We start from the raw sequence: 21,196 nt of genomic DNA, 5'->3' as shown, positions 1-21,196 counted from the left end.
TTTCACGATCACCACTTGTAATTATATTAATATAATGTAAAAATTAAAAGGTGTGGAAAGAAGGTGTGCGTGCATTACGTACCCTCGAGTAACTCAACCTGTTGATCCACCATCAATCGATCAAGGGCCATAAGGTACTCCAAGCCAGGTGGACAGTTGCTGTTTGGTATCGGCCAACCACCTGTAAATGCGTGATGAATTAATTTATGGATGCGATATGAAATGTCGATATTAACCCTGAAAATGATATCTATTCTCACATTTATAGAACGAAAATTGCAACCGACATGGTTGTCCAAAATTCTCTCGTGCAGACTTGAAACTAATGTTGAGAGCGAATAGTTAAACTTGACCTATAGGAAGCTTTGAACAATATTTTCAAGCTGAATTTAGAGTTAAATCGCGACTTCAAATTATTTATGGCTCATAAGCACTTGATGGAATCAAAACGATTATGTATTCTCACTCCTGATACAGTTCATTACCTAATACAGTAGAACCCCGATTAACCGAGCTGCTCAGGACCGGAGAATCCACGGATAAGTGAAATCACGGCATGAGATGCAATATGCGAACTACGTGTATCTTAACAAGTCTAAGCCCGTTTCAAGACAACCGCTAACGTGATGTGCGTATAGCGAGTTCGGACAAGTTTCGCGCCTGCGCGTGTAACCATATCCAGTTGCTCGCGCGAAGCGCGCAGGCGTTCGAGAGGACCACGGTTAATCCGCTCCCTGGTTAAACGGGGTTCTACTGTGGCTACACAGCAGACCGGTGTTACGTCCGTTATGGACAATGATATGGGTTCTTCCCGTTCAGAGTGATAGCACCTAAAGAGTTATAGATGGATATTAATTGCTGAATGATGTTGGTCGAAATGATGTTTATTTATGAACGTAAATTTAAAGACTACTTGGTATGTGCAATTGAATGTAATTGAATTTAGGGCCTGGAGAAGTATTTTTAGAAAGAGTTGACTTTTGAGTGAGAGAAGGTATCAAAACGGAAGATGTTCAGCGGAGCTCTGGGAGAAGTAGGGAGACGCACATAGCTGAGTAGGGCGCCATTCTAATATTACGTATCGTTCAAAACGAGGGGGGAAGGGGGAGGCGGTAGAACCAAACGCCACTGTTCGTTACAGAGGGGGGGGGGGGGGGGGGGGGGTGAGCCGGGCGTTACGTTACATTAAAGTTTAAAGCACGATTTGCCGCGAAAGCAAGAAAACTTCACACGCGCCATTGCATGCACTGTCTGCCACCTAACGGGTTGCGGAGGAACTAAGTCACGGAATATTACAGTAGTTCTCCGCAAGGGGGTTATAACCAAAAATGTGTCTCTAATATCCATCAGCTGTGTAGTATAGCAGTCTAACAAGCACGTGTCGCATTGTAAACATTAGCAGCACGTGGTTTACACAATGACGTCAAATGCGGGTGACATATACCAGAAATTGTTTAGCTGTCACAAGATGTGTTTCTTTAACAAAACTGGCGAAGCAATGCCAAAAAGGAACTAATGAGATATGGCAAACAGAAAAAAAAAAAGCGTGTGTGTCAGCTCCGACGCACGACTGGAGTTTACTCCTCACGAACGATAATTATGATATATATCGGATAGAAAAAGAGGGTAAATGAGCGCATCTTCCAAAATGATAAGAGAAACAAACATATATCTAATTATTCTGATTATTTATATTACTTCAAAAATTTCCAAATTGTGAGTACATATTCGTAATAAGTGACCGCAAAGACCCGTGAGTACCAACTTCCGTTCCCGTCAAACGACTTTTTGCGTTTTGGTCTGCCATATTGGATCCGCCATCTTGAATTTGTAACTTTTGAGTGCGGATTCATAATCAGCGACCCTGAAAACCCCCGAGTACCAACTTTCGCTTTTGTCAAACGACTTTTTGTGTTTTGGTCCGCCATATTGGATCCGCTATCTTCAATTTCTAACTTTTGAGTGCGGATTCGTAATCAGCGACCCCGAAAACCCCCGGGTACCAACTTTCGCTCTCGTCGAACGAGTTTTTGCACGTTTGGTCCGCCATATTGAATCCGTCATTCTGAATTTTCAAATTTTGAGTGCAGATTCGTAATCAGCGACCCCAAAAACCCTCGAGTACAAAATTCAAGTTGATAGTCAGTAAGGAAAAATGTGTGCCGCTAAGGGTTAATATAAGTAATATAAAATATTATATCAATATAAAATATGTATATTAAATCAATTAATCAAAAACAATAAAAACACTAAATAAAAGATCTAGTTGTTCGTATTTTGAATGTATATTATTCATAAATGTAAAGGATAAGCTTACCAATTAACCCCACCCATGTGTTTTTCGAATTCTTCTTCACTATCATCTAAATCAATTTCTTCCATATTTTCAAATATTTTGACGTGATAACGTCACGTTTTAAAAATTCATACGCAGGCACATAACATACACGTACAAACACACGCACACATTCAACTCTCAGCCCAGAAGTAGTGAACTATACAGTGAGACTACGAAGCACCGCACAAAGAGGAGACCCCGAGTATAGGATACGCTGTGTAATGTATTCCATCTCATTCTTTTGCACGTTCAATATTGTATATGTTTGTCTCTTTCTATAATGCCTCAAGTTTTCGTGGTACACTTGATTTTACTCCTCATATAATTTCCGTACCGGGCCCTATAACTCAAATCGTTTCTTAAGGAGTAAACTCCAAAAAACACAAATTTGGCAGCAAAGAGTTTCATGAACCTATCACGACTCGGATCAAAACTCTTGAAGTTGATGCCACAAAAAAGAAAAGTTCAAATATTTTGTATTTTTTCTTCAAGGTAGGCTGAAATCTTCTTTCGCATGATTTGCATACATTTTATACTCTTATACACATGCAGAATTAGCAATAAATCAGCCATAATAAAATGCATACTTTGATTCTATTTTATTCCATCTACATTTTCCAGGGCTCTACTAAAACTACTGGTGATATTTCAGCGACGTCTGCTTCACCATTTATTAACAGCATTACGCCAATATTATGAGAGGCACGTGCGTAAGAATATCTGTGGAAAATTAACGTACAGTACGAAATATAGAGTTCCAACAGTAATAATATCTCCGCGAGTCTATGATAATTTTTTCTTCGAACTTCTCAACGATATTTTGATAATCAACTTCAACTTAAAAGAATAGAATGATTCTGGCAGTAAATAGCAGTAATTAAATATAGTATATTATGAACTGACAGCCATAATTTTGTTATTTACAAAGAGTTAGCCAAACTTCAGAATCTTATTGGCTGCAAAACACCTCTATAACCGGACAAGAAAATATATCTCCAGAGGATGAATCACAAACGAGAAAAGACCCGAACGAGGACTCGGAAGCTGAGGATAATCCACCAGGAGTAGAATAACCTAAGCCCAGCTGGCAAGCAACATCGCGAAAGATCAAAATTTTTCAGGATCAAGTTGAGTATCTTCGTGATGTTCGAGATTATGGGCTTGTAGTGGACAATTTGAAAAAAAAATCAGAGACACGACCAAAAAATTTGAAAAGGAATGAGCCAAGTTAAAGACACAAGTTCAAAATGCCCATAGACAAAAAGAATATAGAAAAACAGTCAAAACAAAAATGAATAAATTTTGCGAAGAAAATCCACAAGCTTCGAAGGCGCTGGCTCCTTGTGACCAGCCTGGCCGGCCTCGACTTGTCGACAAGCAGTCTGCTTTCCTGGATACAATAATCAACATTGCGATTCACGGCAGCTCAACTGATGAAAGTCGGAGAACCAATATGTTAAAGAGTTGCCGAAACTTATAACAATTACATGAAGAACTTCTAAAAATAGGGTGCACGCTATCTCGAAGTGGCACATTCCTCCACCTCCTGCCACGAAGAGTCCATTCAATCGAAGGAAAGCGCCATATTAATACTGTTCCGGTGCAGCCACGCCGGGCGGAGAATGACTTGCATCATCAACACCCAGATACGGAATTCGCTACGACAACTTTGCGGAATTTGGAAAGCTTGGCATCGGTTTTGGGTCCACAGCAGGTCACTTTCATATCACAAGACGATAATGCGCGGGTACCTTTAGGAATCCCAGACCATGATTGGGTCCTGACTGAACGGCATAAATTAATTATTTCTGTTCACGCCGGGATTCTGATACAGGAACAAGGTATGGGGCGCCCACATACTCTGGTCCGACCTATATTGCTATCAAGAGCGGAAAACATTCCTCTTCTACTGCGGCCACGCATACAGCAGATGTTGATAGACTATTGAGCCTAGAAGCCTTTTAATAACTTACAAGAACCGTAAATAGTAAGTCTGTAGACGAGGCCACTAATGATGCGATGGTGGACTGTACTGGTACTGATACTACTCACGATGAGACAGGCGGACAAACTGGTGAATCAGAATTGAATGGTGAAATTGAACGTATCATGATCATTACTGTAGACGGTAGGCCAGATGAAAACCCCAAGTATACAAATGTGATCAACTATGCAACAAGCATTTTATCGACTATGATTTTGATGCTCTTTACATAGCGACAAACGCACTAGGAAGGAGTACCTATAATCGAGTAGAATGACTTATGGCACCTCCGAGCAGACAGTTAGCCGGAATGATGCTGTCTCATGATCATTTTGAAACTCATTTAAATTCAAGAGGGATAACAGTTGATGAAGCCTTGGAAAAAGAAAATTTTAAGCATGCTAGCAACGTTCGATCTCAAATATGGAATAACATAGTCATTGAAGAACACGAAGTGTTGGCTGAGTACTGAAAAATCTTCTAAGTGGTACGTCGGCATGTTCGAGAGCTCGAATATTTTTTACAAATCATCAAATGTGATGAAATTGGGACCTATTGCAAAAAAAAGGAAGAAGCGAGCTGAAATCTGTCTTGCGTTACGGTTTTTTACCCGCACCTTTTCCATCATGGCATACAGAATCTCGACTTGTAGTACCAGATCTAGTCTAGTCTGCAAAATGGCGAAGTTCGTACCTCTTTTTATAAGACTTTCAATTGATTAGAAACCTGAGAATCTCATAGGCAGATTCAAAATCATAACCTATGATTTGTATTGTCCTTCCGTGCAAGCTCAACTCTATAATTGGGTTTACAAATCATGTGGACTATATTTTGCGTCTCAAAAGACAATGAAGATACACGTAAAACTTCTCCATTCTTAGTCAATCGAGAGACTAGTACGCATAGCAACGCATAGGTCGCGAGAATTAATGTGTATTATATCTGATTTTTCGATACAATTCGAAGATGTGGAATGGCTTGCAGAAGACGTTAAGAACGACCTAGTGACTATTCCATAAGATACAACAGAAAACACACCATTGCCATGCCATGAAATACGAAATATTATGTGGGAAACTTGAACATTTTGAAAATTCACAGCTCGTTAACAACATCGACTTCTAGCTGGAAATTTTCAGCGTTGTTTGGGGAAAGAATGAAGTATTTTCCCTGAAAATTTCAAGCGATTTCGAGTCGACAGAAAAAAGTTACAGCTATCTGAAAACAGCGATTTACCAGAAATCAGTTAGTTTTGCGAGGCCGTATATAAAAAGGAACGTGGTAATTAATAATAATTCGTGTTGGTAGTGATAAAGTATACCTAGACAAAAAATTTGAGCCGTCGATTGGCCGTCTACTTGGAAAATTCTTGACTTGGCAGCGTTTCAAAGTTATGCGAAATTTTGCTAAAATAGTAGTTCATGAACAGGGTCCTAATTAAACTGGATTTTGCTTTGGAGTAAAAAACTATTTTTTTTCTCAAAATACAAGGTCAGAGAAGGGGAATGCCGTTTGATTCGAGTCTTTAAGTCCCATAGAGCTCCCATGAAAAAATCTTGAAAATAACTAAAAAATTGAATTATTAAAAACTTCAAAAATTTCTGTATCCACCAGATTTTCTTATATTCAGCTCAAATTTGAAGAATCGTCTTTTTTTATAACCTACTGTCTTGAAAAAAATCAGCAGCCGAATCGCTGACCCAAGCCCGCAGGCTCCGGTCGAAAAGTATTGGACGTACCCATATACATCTATATATATATGTGATATTCGGCAAATTCTGGATTATATTTGATATATTTAATATATATATGTATACACACACACACACTCAACACCGTGTAGTCCGAGCATGCACAGTTCGAATTCAATTATGCATATCGATAAAATTGCGGAATTCTGTCCAGAAGAAACATTTAGTGACTGAAATGAAATGACGAGGTAGCAATATGGACAAGTTTTTAATTTTCATGCTTTTGTTTCGCACAAATCGTTATGCGAGTACGGCAATTTTTCCTTTTGTAATGGAATACTCTCCGTTATGAATTACTTTTTTTTCATTTGTAATTTGTAATGGTTCATTCATTAATTACGCGTTACTTTTTTTAATTTTTTATGGAACACGCATCCATTACACATTACTTTTGTAATTTATAATCGAGAACTTATCCAATACACATTTTTTAAAGTAATGAGTAATGCATTACTTTCACATTACTATTTTCACAACTCTGCATACAATAACAGGTCTCTCTATCTATCTGTGTGCCGATCGTTGATCAAATGATAGCAAATATTGAAAATTGACAATTCAAAAATTTGGTGATTTCGAAAAATTAACGACAGAGCCAGGAACCTGGCGTCTAGAGATGCTTAATTAACCGGAGCCTTACTCCACTGGACCACCTAGCCGCCCTGACTCTGTTGTTAATTTCTCTCATCACCAGTGAGTTCGAATTTGTTTTTTCGTATATCTGGTATGAATGTGTAAGAATTTTCGTCTCTTCAAGCACAGTGTATATATAGGAATGTAATGTGTAGATGATGTGTTTACCCTTTTGAATCCTTATTACATTCCTATATATACACTAAATTCTTGAAAAGTTAGCACGCCATCCGCTTTTTTTTTTTGAAAATTGAGTGCGACAAAAAAAAGTCGCTCGACTAATTTGCGGCTTGTTTACGTCAAATTATCAACCAAATCAGAATTACGCATGATGCTCGCTGTGCGTTATTTTGGTAGATGGCGGGCTAAATTCTTGAAAAGTTAGCACGCCATCCGCTTTTTATTGAAAATTGAGTGCGACAAAAAAAAGAAGTCGCGCGACTAATTTACGGATAATTAACGGCAAATTATGCAATAGTCCGAATTCACATTTTCGACAATTGGCGAGCCAAGTTCATGTACGTGTAAGTAATGTATGGTTTATCAGACGTATAATGATAGTTTTATTTTTTTTTGCAAGTAGTACAAAGTCGCGAATTACTTAGTTCTCATGTGTACATTGTTTATGTTCTTGTCGAATCAAGTGCAGTTAAAGTATGAATATGTTTTAGTTAGCTAATGAAACTGTAATCGAAAATGTACCACATAAAATTAATAAAAATAACTACAGTATAAAGAAATTGAGTTTAGTACAGAAGACCTATTAATTACAAAGTTTATATCGAAGCTGAAACGGAATATTCTCATATCCATACCGTCTTTTGCGTTGTACAAAATGGATAAAAGTTATTTTCAATGTAATTTTCGAAAAATGCCTTTTTTCCTAATGTTACGGAACGAAAAGAAGAGGAGGGGGGGGGGGGGGGGGGTCTTCCTGGACGTAACGGAGCGTTAATGCGGGGAGGGGGGGGGTCAGAAATAGCTAAAATCAGCGTTAGGTAATATTTCAACGACACCTCAGATACTTTTCAGCTATGTACAAGTCCGACGAGACGTGAGAGATAGAGGGACAAGATGAGAAGTATGAGATTACAGTGAAGAGATAAAAGTAGCAATCCAGGACTCTGCCACTCGTAACACTCTGATAAAAAAAAAACCAAAAGGGAATCAAAGACGAACTAATGGTGCATTTGGAATTCAGAAGAAAATTTATAATTTTTAGGAAATCGGAATCGAAGTTGGAAGATTCGTTCATAACTAAGTATTAATTTAATCCAAATCAAAATGGACTACTCAAAACTTCAATGATAACACACCGCGGAATTTTTAATACTTATTCGCATCTCTCGTGTCGCTGAAAATCTTAACAGAAAAACTGAGATCGTTTTCATATCGCTAAGATGTTAGGAGCTGTAGTATTAATTGAATACTACAAACGTAAGTCATATTCAAAACTAGAAGTCTTATTTAACCGAATTGAAAATCAAACAAGTTCGGAACATCGTGATATATTTAATAAAATCAAGGCGCTTCGCAATTCAGAATGGTCTCAAATAAATAAAGAAATCACCAATTCCATAAATTATTTTAACACTGCAATATATTTTGAATAATTCGTCCTCGTGTAGCAGAAAATGTAATTCAAATTCAATTATGCAGATAAAGATAAATTAAAAAATGCATGAACCTTTGTTCCTCTTCAGTGAGGAATCGTGTGTACTCCTTCTTCTTTTTATACCGACGCACGGTTTTTCTTATAATGTAGCGAAAGTGTCTGCGTACTTGTTTGATCTTTAACTTCCAGGATGTTTCAAAATATTCAGATTCCATATTACAAAAAAAAAGTGGTCGTCAACAGTTGTAGTTTTTCTATTATACGATCTTCAAGTCACAGTCACAGACAATAACATTTTATAAGGAGAATCGACACCGCTACCAGGCTTGACTGTTTTCATACAACTAATGGCTTATAAGGCGACGAGAAGTTTCTTGGGCATTCATTTTACCCAATCAAAGTCGTGAGTATTTTCACACAAAGTTTATCTCATTTCCAGCAATCGCCGCACTCGACACACAACGAAGGAGAAAATAACGGGTAATCTTTGTTTGCTTGAATTTAGAACAACGGCGCGTTATCTTCCATGTTTAAATTCCATCATTGGAGGTTCACTATTATACATATACACAGATAACGTACTCAGAATTTGTTAAACGTCATAGAAGAGCAAAATCACTTCTAAACGCCAATACTCAAAATTCAACCATTTATCAATTTATGCTACAGGTACTGCCACGGTTCATTTCAAGTATTTAAAGTTTCCTGATTGTTTAAAATCCCGATGGCATTAGTAGTATCGTAACCTCACCTGGGGGAACTTGCATTAGAGGTCCGGGTTGTACCGGAAGCCCAGGTTGCATTGGAAGACCAGGTTGTACCGGAAGTCCGGGTTGCACGAGAGGTATTCCGGGTTGCGGGGGCGCCATGAGGGGTACCGTAGGCGGAGTATTCATCGCTTGTGCGCCAGAATGCCATCCCGCTTGATGAGGATTTTGCCAATCACCCATGATTAGGTGTCAGTAATAACTGTAAAAAAAACATTGTTGATAACTTTTCACATTAACTACGATTTTTTCAAACGTAATGAAATTTATCTGGAATATACGGTCTTTGGAAACTAGGTTTATTTCTATACTCCCACACCTAAAATTTTTGTTCTTTGTAATATGAAAGTAAACCTCCCAAACCTTTCTAGAAAGGTAGCTAAAGTGGACATCAGAGTGCCAACGACATGAGCAAATCGTAATTTTCACCTCTTTGCCTTTCTACAGTAATGAAACCGATATGAATTTCGAAAAACGATAGTATTTTCTGTTATGCTTGAGTGGTGATTGGAAAAACTTCAGAGAATTGATATAAAAATACGGAAAACACGGGATTCAGATATCAGCAGCATACCATAACCTCAAAGTCAGTGAGAATCTGTTGCTGTAAGTTCAGTGTTTTCATTGATTTTTCGAAGTTTTTCGAACTATGACACAAACACAATTGCAAAAAATATATCTTTTCTCAAAGTTTGAAACAATTTCTTTACTCTAAAAAGAAGTAAATTGTAAAAAAATACGATCGGCTCATTTCATCGGCACTCCGACTACCCGTTAATCAAGTTGTTATTTCCCCATTTAAGAAGTACGGAGAAGTAAAGTAAACACAAGATATCAATAAGTGAGAAAATAAAGAGATTGACATTAAACATACACTGATATAAAATGACGCTATTATACAAAACAACATGGCATCATTGAAAGCAAGCTGATTAATGCAAAGTTATAAATTTATAGCGGGAACTGCAAATTGAACACAATTGAAAATTTCCACCGTTTTACAATACTACATATGCCGTTAGTAACTATTCGCTTAAAGGGTCCAGGATCAATGCTTATATCTATAATACGACTGGAATCGTCTTCGTATTTCAATCAAGACAATTTCTGGTGATCGATAAATTTTATTTCGTGAAAGTGGTCGTAAAATTTAAAACTAAAAGTAAAACGCGAAATGCGGAATGGCCTTTTGGTAAACAGGCGCTGATAAGTTCAGAGATACAAAACATTTGTCTGTTTAAAATGTTTTACCCTTGTAACGTGACGTCAGTTCATGAAACAAACGGTTAAGGAGCTTCAATTCAACGAAATAAAGCAGCAAATGGTTGTGATAATATTGCATAGGTAATTAGTTCGACCCGCAAACTGATAAACCTAATAAATATGTATTACACAAACACTGCTAGAAATTGACGAAGCTCACTTACCAACAAACCAGAGCAAATACCAACCGAGTTTTAGAAGAGGACTTCACGTGGTGATGGGACTTGTACTTTGTAGCCTATAAACCTAACATACAGTGGACTCTCGATACTGCCGCAACAGTACAAGAGGGGAAGCGATTTTCCAGGAATTATTGGTCCCCCAATAGATACCTTCGCGCGATCGTGATGTCACGGAAAAATAGTAAACTTTCTCATTACGGCTAACCTCTCATGTGCGCGCGGATACATTGTTATCATCGGTTAAACTCCCATTTTATTTTATTTTGACCTGGAAAAATACTTAAGTGTCAATATTTTATTAACACATCAGGTTTTTTTTTTTTTTTTTAAACATAATTATTCGTTTTATACATAATTATGAACTAAAATAAACACCGAGGCAATAAAAATACTTATACATTGGACATTCCACACCAACTCTGTAAATGACTATAGCTGACCATAACATTTTTTAATTTCGTGGTGGATTTTTCCCACGTTAGTATGACCCTTGAAAACCTTTCGAACAAATATTCGAACATTTTTATTGACTCGTATTTATACTATGAATTTTTAAGCCCATCTCCAAAACAGTCAAATTGACTTCTGTGATCCAAAAAAAAAACAGATGTCGTTTTCGAAAACAACATTTTGCAGGCAAGTTTCAGAGTGGAGAGTTGCGGATGCAGGTTTTACGACTTTTTATTTTATATTGTTACTTTCGGCGGAAAAGATGAGTTAATGGAAATGATGGGAAACAGTTAACGTAATGTGTAAAGTGTATAATTTTTCACCGGTAAGATGCGTCAAACCAGAACAATATTTGCACGCGAACTGATTTCTTATCGCTCCAAGTTCATTGAAAACATGAACTTGCGCGAGCCGACGGACTATCTTTTATTGTATGCTTATAGATTTTAAAAGCTGCCAAGCCTTCTGCGGTAGCATGGATGTTTTCCATACAATTGAAAAAGTTGTACACCTATACATCTCGACTTGGCTCACTGATTGGCAAGCAGCTATTACATCTGACCGTATTATTTCTACAATTTCTGTTGATTGATTTATCATCATATGAGTTCGAAATGTTTGTGCTACACAATGCAAGCTGTAAAGTTTGTACCTATTACAGCGCTACTCGGGATATCTCCAACTATAGAACAATCCAATGAAAGAGAAAGCCTGCAAATTGCTCCGAACCTTACAGTTACACATGAATACAGTACCGTATTCTATATTTAATTATTTTCATATCACATTCGATTAGTGATGCATGTAAGAATAATTATTAGTGATAAAGCAGAACATCTTCCTCACTTGTTTTTTTGTTTTTCATGTTTTACAGTCACTTTGACCATTCCTATTCCATTACCGATAGATTAGAACAAACAAATGTTAGACTTTGGCAAGATATAACAAAACAAAAGATGGCTTATATGGGCCCCTAAAAGTTGACACTCTGTCTCCGTGGTTCATTGAAATGAATCAACTTCCACCAGACTACCAACCACTAACTTAGCCTGCCTATACTTGGGCATCACTACGGTTGGGAGATGAACATTTTTTATATAGGGGGTCATATTTTTTACTTTTGTTATTAATGATTATTATTCATTTGAGTTCACAATTATTTACTTGATACGTGTCACCCCACCACGGCCGCGATCCGGGTTCGCCATTGTTAGTCTACTTTTGATTTTCAATTTCCAAGTTAACATCAGTAAATTTCTTAAAAATAGTAACTGTATAATTCACTTCTTTTATCGGTTTTTGATATCCAGTTACCACACATACTCTTTTCCTATACACAATTGCTGTAATAGCGATTAACGTTTTATTCACGGAATCAATCACCCTCATAGAAGTGCTTCTGAAATCGCATAGTAATATTAGCAACCACTATAATGAAAAGATTTTTCGTAAACGATAAATTTTCATGTATAATAACGCAAAATACTTACTAAATATAGCAATTAAATAGAATAATACTACAATTAAATGCAACATTATGTGATACTAGTGTTTTTTTTTAAATTGCAGCATTTTTAAATATCTGACAACAGTTTCATCAACATCAGGCCAGAGCAGTCATATTCTGTGAGTCAGTAAACTTTTTTTCTTTGATGTATGGTTTATCTACAAGATTAAATACTCAGCCAAAACCATGTTGCAAGGAAATTCCGGGATTCCTGGATTAATTACACTTAAGTCTGGAGAAGAAGATATTAGATCAGTGAATGCAATTTAAATACATTGTCAATACTAGGTTCAATACTGCAAAAATATTTTTTAAACGAAATGGGAAAAACGAATTCTGCTGCAGGTACTTTTGCTTGTAACTTTCATCTTAAGGTAGTACGAGCGGAGTAGCTAGTCTATTAAAAGTCTATGGTTACGAAAATTGGAAAAAGCGATATAATAATAAATTTAGGTGTGATAATAATAAAAGTACGTAACGAGATATTTTTGGAAATATGTATCATGCCCATGTGTTGAATTATACGAAACGGAATATTTATTTATTTATTTATTTATTTATTTATTTATTTATTTAACTGGTTTACAGGCATAAGATCGGTCTTTAAAGCGTATAAAAGAATTAACGCAAGTAGAGCTACAAATAAGTTGGCGTGAGGCATACCTACATGAAGAAATGTAGGTATACACAAAACAAATACAAAATACAAAATACATATTACATGGGAATATGTTATATCAACAGTCAGATTGACTCGCATTGTCTAACCAGCTATATCATTTCACAATTCCACCGATATAAATGGCAACACTGTACTCAGGCGCTAGAATTTTGGTCGTGTGCTACGTGTATACAAGTTTATATACCAGGTGTATACCAGTGATCGGAGCACACCTGGCGCCATGCAGCATTGCCAAGTCCATATCGTTGTTACCACGTTAGCAGAAGCAGCCGACGCACGCGATAATTAGACAATACAATCGACAATTTCCAATCGGAATATCCCGTAACCCGTATTTTTTATGAAAAGTACGTAATGGTGACATCTTTTTCAACATTTAACAACGTTTTTTATTTATCGTGTCTAACCGCGAAAGGTCTATATTTCCGAGGGGCTGCTCACTTGAGAAATCATTGAAACATTTCATCCAAAATTACACAGGCAATCGCTAAAAGTCGCTGCAAATCACTCTTAATCGTTGGAATAGGTAATCTCATTGATTCGGAAATCACGGGAATCACAGTCTAAATCACAAGAAATCGATTCCCTTCGGAAATCGTCGTGTCACCGAATCCTCGAGTGAGCAGCCTCTCGTATATGTCTATCTCAACCTTGTGTCAACACAGATTTCCGATACTGTGTGGGGTAATTATCTTCATTTCACACATTAATTAATATTGTAATTAGTCGGTAAGTCGCTTAGAAATTTTGCAGGTGTTTCCGTAGATGTTTTTGCTATAGCATATAAAAAAAACGTATATTTGTCTAATAGCGAGGTACGTGCTCGTACTACCTTAAGGTGCCGCTGACCTGTATCTAAAAGTTGTAATCAATCGAAGCGCCCTCTGCGTAAGTTTCCTCGGTTCCAAACCATTCGAAGGTGGTACTCTCCACCGGGGAGTAGCGCAACACAATATTAGACAAAACGCGGTCGGTAAAAGACCTGAATCTGAGTCGGTAACCATACCAACAGGATTGACCCGAATTTTGCATGCAAATGATGACGTCATGTGTATAGCGATTGCATCACGACCGAACTGATTATTTTGATAGTTTTACGGTGAATATAGCAAATTCAATTTATTGTTCCGTGAAACACCCTTGAATATGGGACATTCTTTGACGAATCTGACAGATTTAGATAAAAATCGACCGACACAATTTTGATGTAGCTTAAAATTGTTTCACGGGTTCTATATCGAAAAAATATAGATACGTATCGAGGATTTTTTTATTTTACATATTTCGTAACATAGAGGGGATCGAAAATTTGATAATTTGGTGTTTTCTGGCACGGAGAACTCATTTTCAAAAATTCATAACGCCGGTTCTGTTTGAGCTGAAAAGTTGGTTTTTTAAACCCAAAGCTAATAAAATGAATTTCAATGCAACAATTGTTTCATTTACGATTATTCCGAAATTTATATTGTTATAAATAATTAATATGTTTAAATCGATTTTTAGTAATTGCCTTCACCTCGTAGTGAGTTCTCAGAACGACCATCGTATTCTACGTCAAATTATCTATCAATAACGCATTTTTATTTAATGGAGAAATTATTATTACTGTAGGAAAAAATTAATTTATCCAGCGCGGCACATCACATCGGTGCGCGGGTTCCATTGCACGCCTCGTTATCTTGCCTCGTATCGTTTTCTTCTGTAATATAAATGATTACTGTATATTCTCAATTGAATAATAATATTCAATAGCAAGTAAGACTTTATAAAAAATGTAACAAAAAAATTATCAAATACAAAATATTGTGTCAAATAAAAAATCAATTTATTAAGATTTCAATACAGTATTTTTAGTTAATAAGTACCTCGTCCTACAGTACGTCGTATCATATTTACATTTATTCTTGAAAATTTGTGTGATTCCAACCTCTCTTGAAGAATTGGAAACAAAGCAATTCTCATTGTGTCAACAAAAAAACGGTTGTACAAATTTTTAAACGAAAAATACTATACATATTAAAAGTGAATGTAAATATTGTGAGACGTAATACAGAACGAGGTGTTTATTAAATAATAATAATGTATTAAAATCTTGGTAAATTAATTTTTTATTTGCCACAATAATAATTTTTATTTTATTATTTTTTTGTTAAATTTTTTATAAAGTCTTATATGCTAATAAAAAATATTATTCAATTAAAAATATAGAGTAATTTATATTACAGAGGAAAACGATACGAGGCAAGATTATGAGGCGTGCAATGGAACTCGCGCGCCGATGTGACGTGCCGGGCTAGATAAATTAATTCTTTTCCTCCAGTAATAATAATTCTCCATCAATTCAAAATACGTTATGGATGAAAAATTTGGCGTAGAATGCGATGGTTGTGCTAAGAACTCGCTACGAGGTTGGGGCAATTGTTAAAGATCGATTAAAACATATTAATTGTTTATAACAGTATAAATTTCGGAATAATCGTTAATGAAAGAATTGTTGTAATAAAATGCATTTTATTAGCTTTGAGATGAAAAAAACGAACTTTCCAGCTCAAATAGGACCGGCGTTATGAATTTTTGAAAGTGAGTCTTCCAAGCCAAAAAACACCAAATTATCAAATTTTCGATCCCCTCTATTTTACGAAATATGTGAAATAAAAAATCCTCGAATACGTATCCCTATTTTTTCGGTATAGAACCCGTCAAAAAAAATTTCAGCTGAATCAAAAATGTGTCGGACACAAAGGTGTTCGGCTGTAAAAGAATGTCCCATATACATTAAAACATATCGCGCAATATTAGTTTTACACAGCACGAAGTATTTTCAAAATGAATTCATAAATATCACCATTCACCATTTGTAGATATTTGGAAATATGTGCTACGCCATCGGTCCCCCCCCCCCCCCCCCCCCCCCCCCGCCCAACTCAGCTTCTCCTTGTCGCAAACTTGAATGGTCATGTTTATTTTCCGTCCGTGCATTACATTGTATTCGATTATTCGCTCAGTCTACGGATAGTGAATGTGCGCGAGAAAAAAAAAATCTTTGTGTCGTGAGACGACTGTGCTCGAACATTTTGTATTTCGAAAATAAAGAGTATTTCTCATTCTTCTTCAGATGTTTTCTATGAGGTACATACATGATTATCTCTGGTGAGTATTTATACATATACATATATATGTACATTATACAGTTGTATAAAACGTGCACCCCGACTTACGTTTCTTTTGACTTACGCCGTCAATGCCGGAACGACCCATAGCGTAACTTCGGAGTATTACTGTATCGGAATCATTCTGAAATTGTACATCGCTTGTTACACAAAACTCTACTGACAATAATGAAATAATTTTATGTTCGAAGCTACTTTACTAGTGAAAAGGGTTTCAAAAAATGATTATATATAATATTGGAACACTTTATTCATGTTACTATGGATATATGAAACAATTGTTGACATCGACGTTGAGGATTATTTTTATACCCTCTGAAATACTAAATGCAAGGAAATAGTATCTGAGATTCGAGGTAACTATGAAGCTGCGGGTTGTGCGAAACAGTTCCTTCTCCCGGTTGATGGGAGTTTCTAACATCCTTTGCGAAGTAATGTAATTTGAACATAGTTCACCACTCCATGAAGATATCCTCGCGGCATGTGACATTGCGTCCGTCCAACGGTTACGACGGATTATCCTGTAAAATATAAGCGTGTTCATTTGGTTGTTTCGCTTTTTCAATGCAGAATCCATAACATGATTAGTACTTGTCGATAAAAATATACTTTGGCAGAGAATTCGTGCCCTCCCCTCCTTATCTTATAAGGACACATACAAATACATGGGTATTCTGTTCTCTTACAGCCATGTGTCGGGGCCATCTCACTATACCCAAAAATATTAAAAGTGAATGGTCGAATCTGACGAAATGGAATAGTGCGATTAAAAATTTTGATCATCTTGAATAATCCGAAAAGTTGAGATAATTCTTTGGAAATTAAGATGTTCATTTTTTACGAATCACTCTAAATTTCACCGTGTTCAATAGTTAGTTTATTGTATTATTCTTTTCGAGATTTTACAATATATATATACAACATAGTTCCAATTTATTTTTTAATACTAAAACTCGCTTATTGGCTATAGTACACTGAATAATGAGCAAGCGCAAAACATATAAGAGCACAAAACTTTCTCAATATTTTACCATCTATTGGGAGAGAGAAAATCGTATGTATATCAAGCGATCCGTTTTCTAAGAGAGGTAGTTTTAGTCCGACTCTTTTATAGTATAGCTCTCTACATGAAACAGTCAGGTGACCTAAATCTATAACTTCGCTGCAATAGTTACAGTATCTTCCTTCAGATATTTTTTAGTGCCTAGAGTCGACTATTATTCTTGTGTAGTAGGAGTTCGCTAGCCTGTATTGACAGATGACTTTTAATATTTTCAGAGGTATTGACGCTTTCAGATATTCCTGAACCTTATTCTCAGCCTGCAACCAATTGTACATGATAAGTGAGGAGTACTGTGCTACTTTTTTTCCATCTATATCGCTCAAGTATTCCTTACACTTCTCTAATAGTTCAGGTTCTTGCAGCGTTATTTCGCCTGGCGTCGTTTCATTCCACAGGTCTAGCCTGTCAATTGGTTCAAAGAACATTTTCTTCACTAATACCACCCAATTATAGTTCACATTATCCTGGGCACCTTTGTACTGACTTAAATGTAGTTGTCTAAGGAAACAAATTTTCGGGTATCGATCATCTTCCATTCTCAAAATTTTATTAATCCATCTTATGACTTGCTTAAAGACTAAGAGCGAATACTGACTAAGTCCCAATTCTCTTCTTACCGCATAACTCGGTGTGCACTGAGGTAAATTCATGAGTTTTTTGAAGAAACCTAATTGTATCTTTTCCACACTATCTAGATGCCTCAGTGAATACACCTCTGTACCGTATAATAATATTGATTGTATAAGCGCCCCAAATAGGTCGTCGTAAACTTTCCAAGAATTCGCATGTATTCTATGTATTAACGCTAATGTGGAAGAGCACGCTGCTTTGGCCTTGGAAACTATTTTTTTTGTATGTGATTCATATGACCCCGTTTGAGAAATGGTCACCCCCAGATAAACGTATTCCTTGACTATTTCAACAGAGCTATCCCCGAACATGAATTTTTTTCATCCTGTTTATGTCTGCGACCGCCTTTTCGAAAAATAATTACTTTCGTTTTTTTGGTATTTACAGATAACTTATTTATTACGCAGTACTCATATAAGGCTTCAATTATTCTCTTAATATGAATATAGCTTTCGGCCAAAATGACAATGTCGTCGGCATATGCTAGTAACAAAATTTCTACTAAATGATTAATTGATACACCTCTAATATACTTTTTTTTAGCAGAAAATCTTCTAAATCAGTAATAAAAATTGAAAAGAGGGTTGGAGAAAGTATCTCACCCTGCAATACACCTTTTGTAATATAAATAGGGTCTGAAATCCCGTCTGAATTCCCAATTCTGATATTTGCCGACGAGTACAAGCTTTGAAGAATTTTTATAACTTTTGAGCTAAGCCCTTTTCTTTGCAGTTTACCCCAGAGCATGGAGTGATCTACAGACGGGAATGCGCTTTTAAGATCAACGCATATAATTTGCCTCTTGTCTTCTGTATATGCAATTGGATTATTGAATTGAATGTGAATATAATATCTAAGCAACTTCTTTTTTTCCAGAAGCCTGCCTGCCATTCGGGGAGAATATTATTGATGTCGCACCACGCATCAACCCTTTTATTCAGAATAAACGTAAAGCATTTGACAATTGTATTTACAAGCTCAATTGGCCTGTAATTATTTGGATCCCTAATTGCTCCTTTGTTTTTGTACAGCATTTTAGTTAGTATACAGGACCAGTTGTTTGGAGTCTTTTCTGTATCCATAATCCTATTGAACATTACATTCGTATATAAAACCCAATTCGGAGTAAGATTTTTCAGAAACTCGTTTGTAATCGAGTTTATTCCAGGGGCCTTGTTTGATTTACTATGAGCAATACTACTGTAAATTTCATCTAGACCTATTGGAGAATCCAACATCTCATCACCATTGGTGAGCTCAGGAGTCGGAGCTGTTACCGGGTTGTTAACCTCGTGGAACTCTCGAAAAAAGCTACACCATTCATTCAAACTAATACTCTCAGCCCCCTTTATCGGCTTTTTTCTGTACCTGTTCACCGCTTTCCAAAATTCTTGTGGATTTTTTGCGTCCACTACTCCGTTAATAATTTTTTCCCTATATTCTTTTTCACTGCGCTTGCATACCTCCTTGTATTGCTTTTTGAGAACTAGATAGTCGTAAACCTGTGGCTTTTTAAATTTTGAGTTTTTACAGATCTTTAGAGATTTTCTGAGCAGGCTCTTTATCCTAGTGCATTCGTTATTTTTTCGGCACTTTTCTAACGAGATTCCCCCTTGTCGTGAGATCATTCCCAGTTCCCTGGCCGCTGTGATTATATTTCTAGAAAGAAGGCTGTCCATATCGTCTAAGTGCATGTTAAGGTTGTTAAGGTATAATGAGTAATACGATTGATTCGTTGGCAGAGTTGCTGAAGAAAGTCAGCGACACGGTTAACGAAACTAAAAGTGAAGTGAATAAAATTGGAAAAACAACTGAAGATCTCTCAACCTCGGTGAAGGAGGTCGGAAACGAACTAAAAGAATGGACGGGGAGATGCAGAGCTCTGAAGCAAAAGTATGAAGACCATAAGGAGAGGATTGATAATATTGAGATGAAAATACATTTTTTGCTGGAAAGCAAAAAATTTATGACCGAACAAATAAATAGAAACTCCAATTCCGGCATGAGAAAAAAAAACTTGCTAGAAAAGTAGTAGATGTTGAGATCACGTTATCGTGTCGTGCTTACAAATAATATTCTTAATTATAAAATCAGTGTGAATTTCTTCAGAATTTTAAAAGAAGCTTTTTCGGAATTGGTTTTACAATTTTTTTCTATTTCAGTGGTGGCTAAAGAAATCTGCGAAAAATTCCGACACTGTTTCAAGTCGATTGAAACCGTGGTTTTAACATTATACTAAAGAATTATCAAAATCGAAGAGGGTGAGGTACATGGGTTGCAAATTTGACGCGGAATGCCCTATATACAATGTATATCTATTAGGATGGTCGATAAGCGGATTATTTACGTTAATGGCTTAGAATATAAAAAAACATCTCTAATTTTTTCAGATTTTCATTTCGAGTTCTTAGTGGCCTTATGTGATTTTCTTTTTAATTAGAAAAAAAGGTAATTTTATGATATCCGGAATCTCGCCTATTGACAGTGGTCTCAGATAGGAAATATCCTCAGGATTAGGGAAAAAATAATTAAAGAAATCCCACCTGTGCGCAAAATTGTTAAGAATCGATTTGAATACCAAAAAATTAGGGAAATTTGGAAATTGAGGAAAATGTTTTCCAAAAAAAAAAAAAAAGAAAAAATGATCGAAAATGTGTACTATATTCTTGGGCACTAGAATGGAATTCCCCACACATCTTCTTCCTATACAATCAAAAATAAAAACGTCTGACGATTCAAGGAAAATTAAATCAAGTATAAAATACGACTACAGGTCCTTCCCTTTTTTTCTCTTCTTAATCTATAAAGTAAATAGACGATCGTCAAACCTGCCGGTTTTTCCATACATGTAAAATAATTATGTAATTCACTTACCATCCTGCTACCTCGAGAGCTGCTGGCACTAAACTGAACACTGTGAAGCCTCTTAACTGGCTGCCAATATCAGAAAAGGAGAGGGGTCCATACATTGTTGCTACTGAAATTATTTTGTCGTTCCGATCTCGCATCTCTCAAACTTCTTAAGAAATGCTCGTCAAGACTGATATAAAATGGGCGTTTTTTTTTTTAATAAGGAAAAGTTTTGACAGTAATGGAAAATAGAGATTACTAAAAACAAATGTATTGTTTTTTAATAACACCGGCCGAATTAAATTTTAAAA

At 36.2% G+C, this 21,196-nt stretch overlaps 1 protein-coding gene across 1 annotated transcript in view; it reads right to left on the bottom strand.

The window, feature by feature from the left end:
- The window catches only part of LOC124306083 (phospholipid scramblase 1), an 84,124-nt gene that overhangs the window by 26,009 nt on the left and 36,919 nt on the right, over positions 1-21,196 (bottom strand). The window contains exons 2-3 of the mRNA XM_046766242.1: positions 9,073-9,290; positions 83-181 (exon numbers count right to left, since the gene is read on the bottom strand). Coding sequence (XP_046622198.1) covers positions 83-181; positions 9,073-9,271 — 298 coding nt within the window. The 5' untranslated portion in view covers positions 9,272-9,290. The remainder of the gene's footprint in view (positions 1-82; positions 182-9,072; positions 9,291-21,196) is intronic.

The sequence above is a fragment of the Neodiprion virginianus genome, chromosome 5 (assembly GCF_021901495.1).
Source record: "Neodiprion virginianus isolate iyNeoVirg1 chromosome 5, iyNeoVirg1.1, whole genome shotgun sequence".
Classification (NCBI taxonomy): domain Eukaryota; kingdom Metazoa; phylum Arthropoda; class Insecta; order Hymenoptera; family Diprionidae; genus Neodiprion; species Neodiprion virginianus.
The sequence above is the reverse complement of the archived record's forward strand: the minus strand, read 5'-3'. Positions and strand labels throughout refer to the sequence as shown.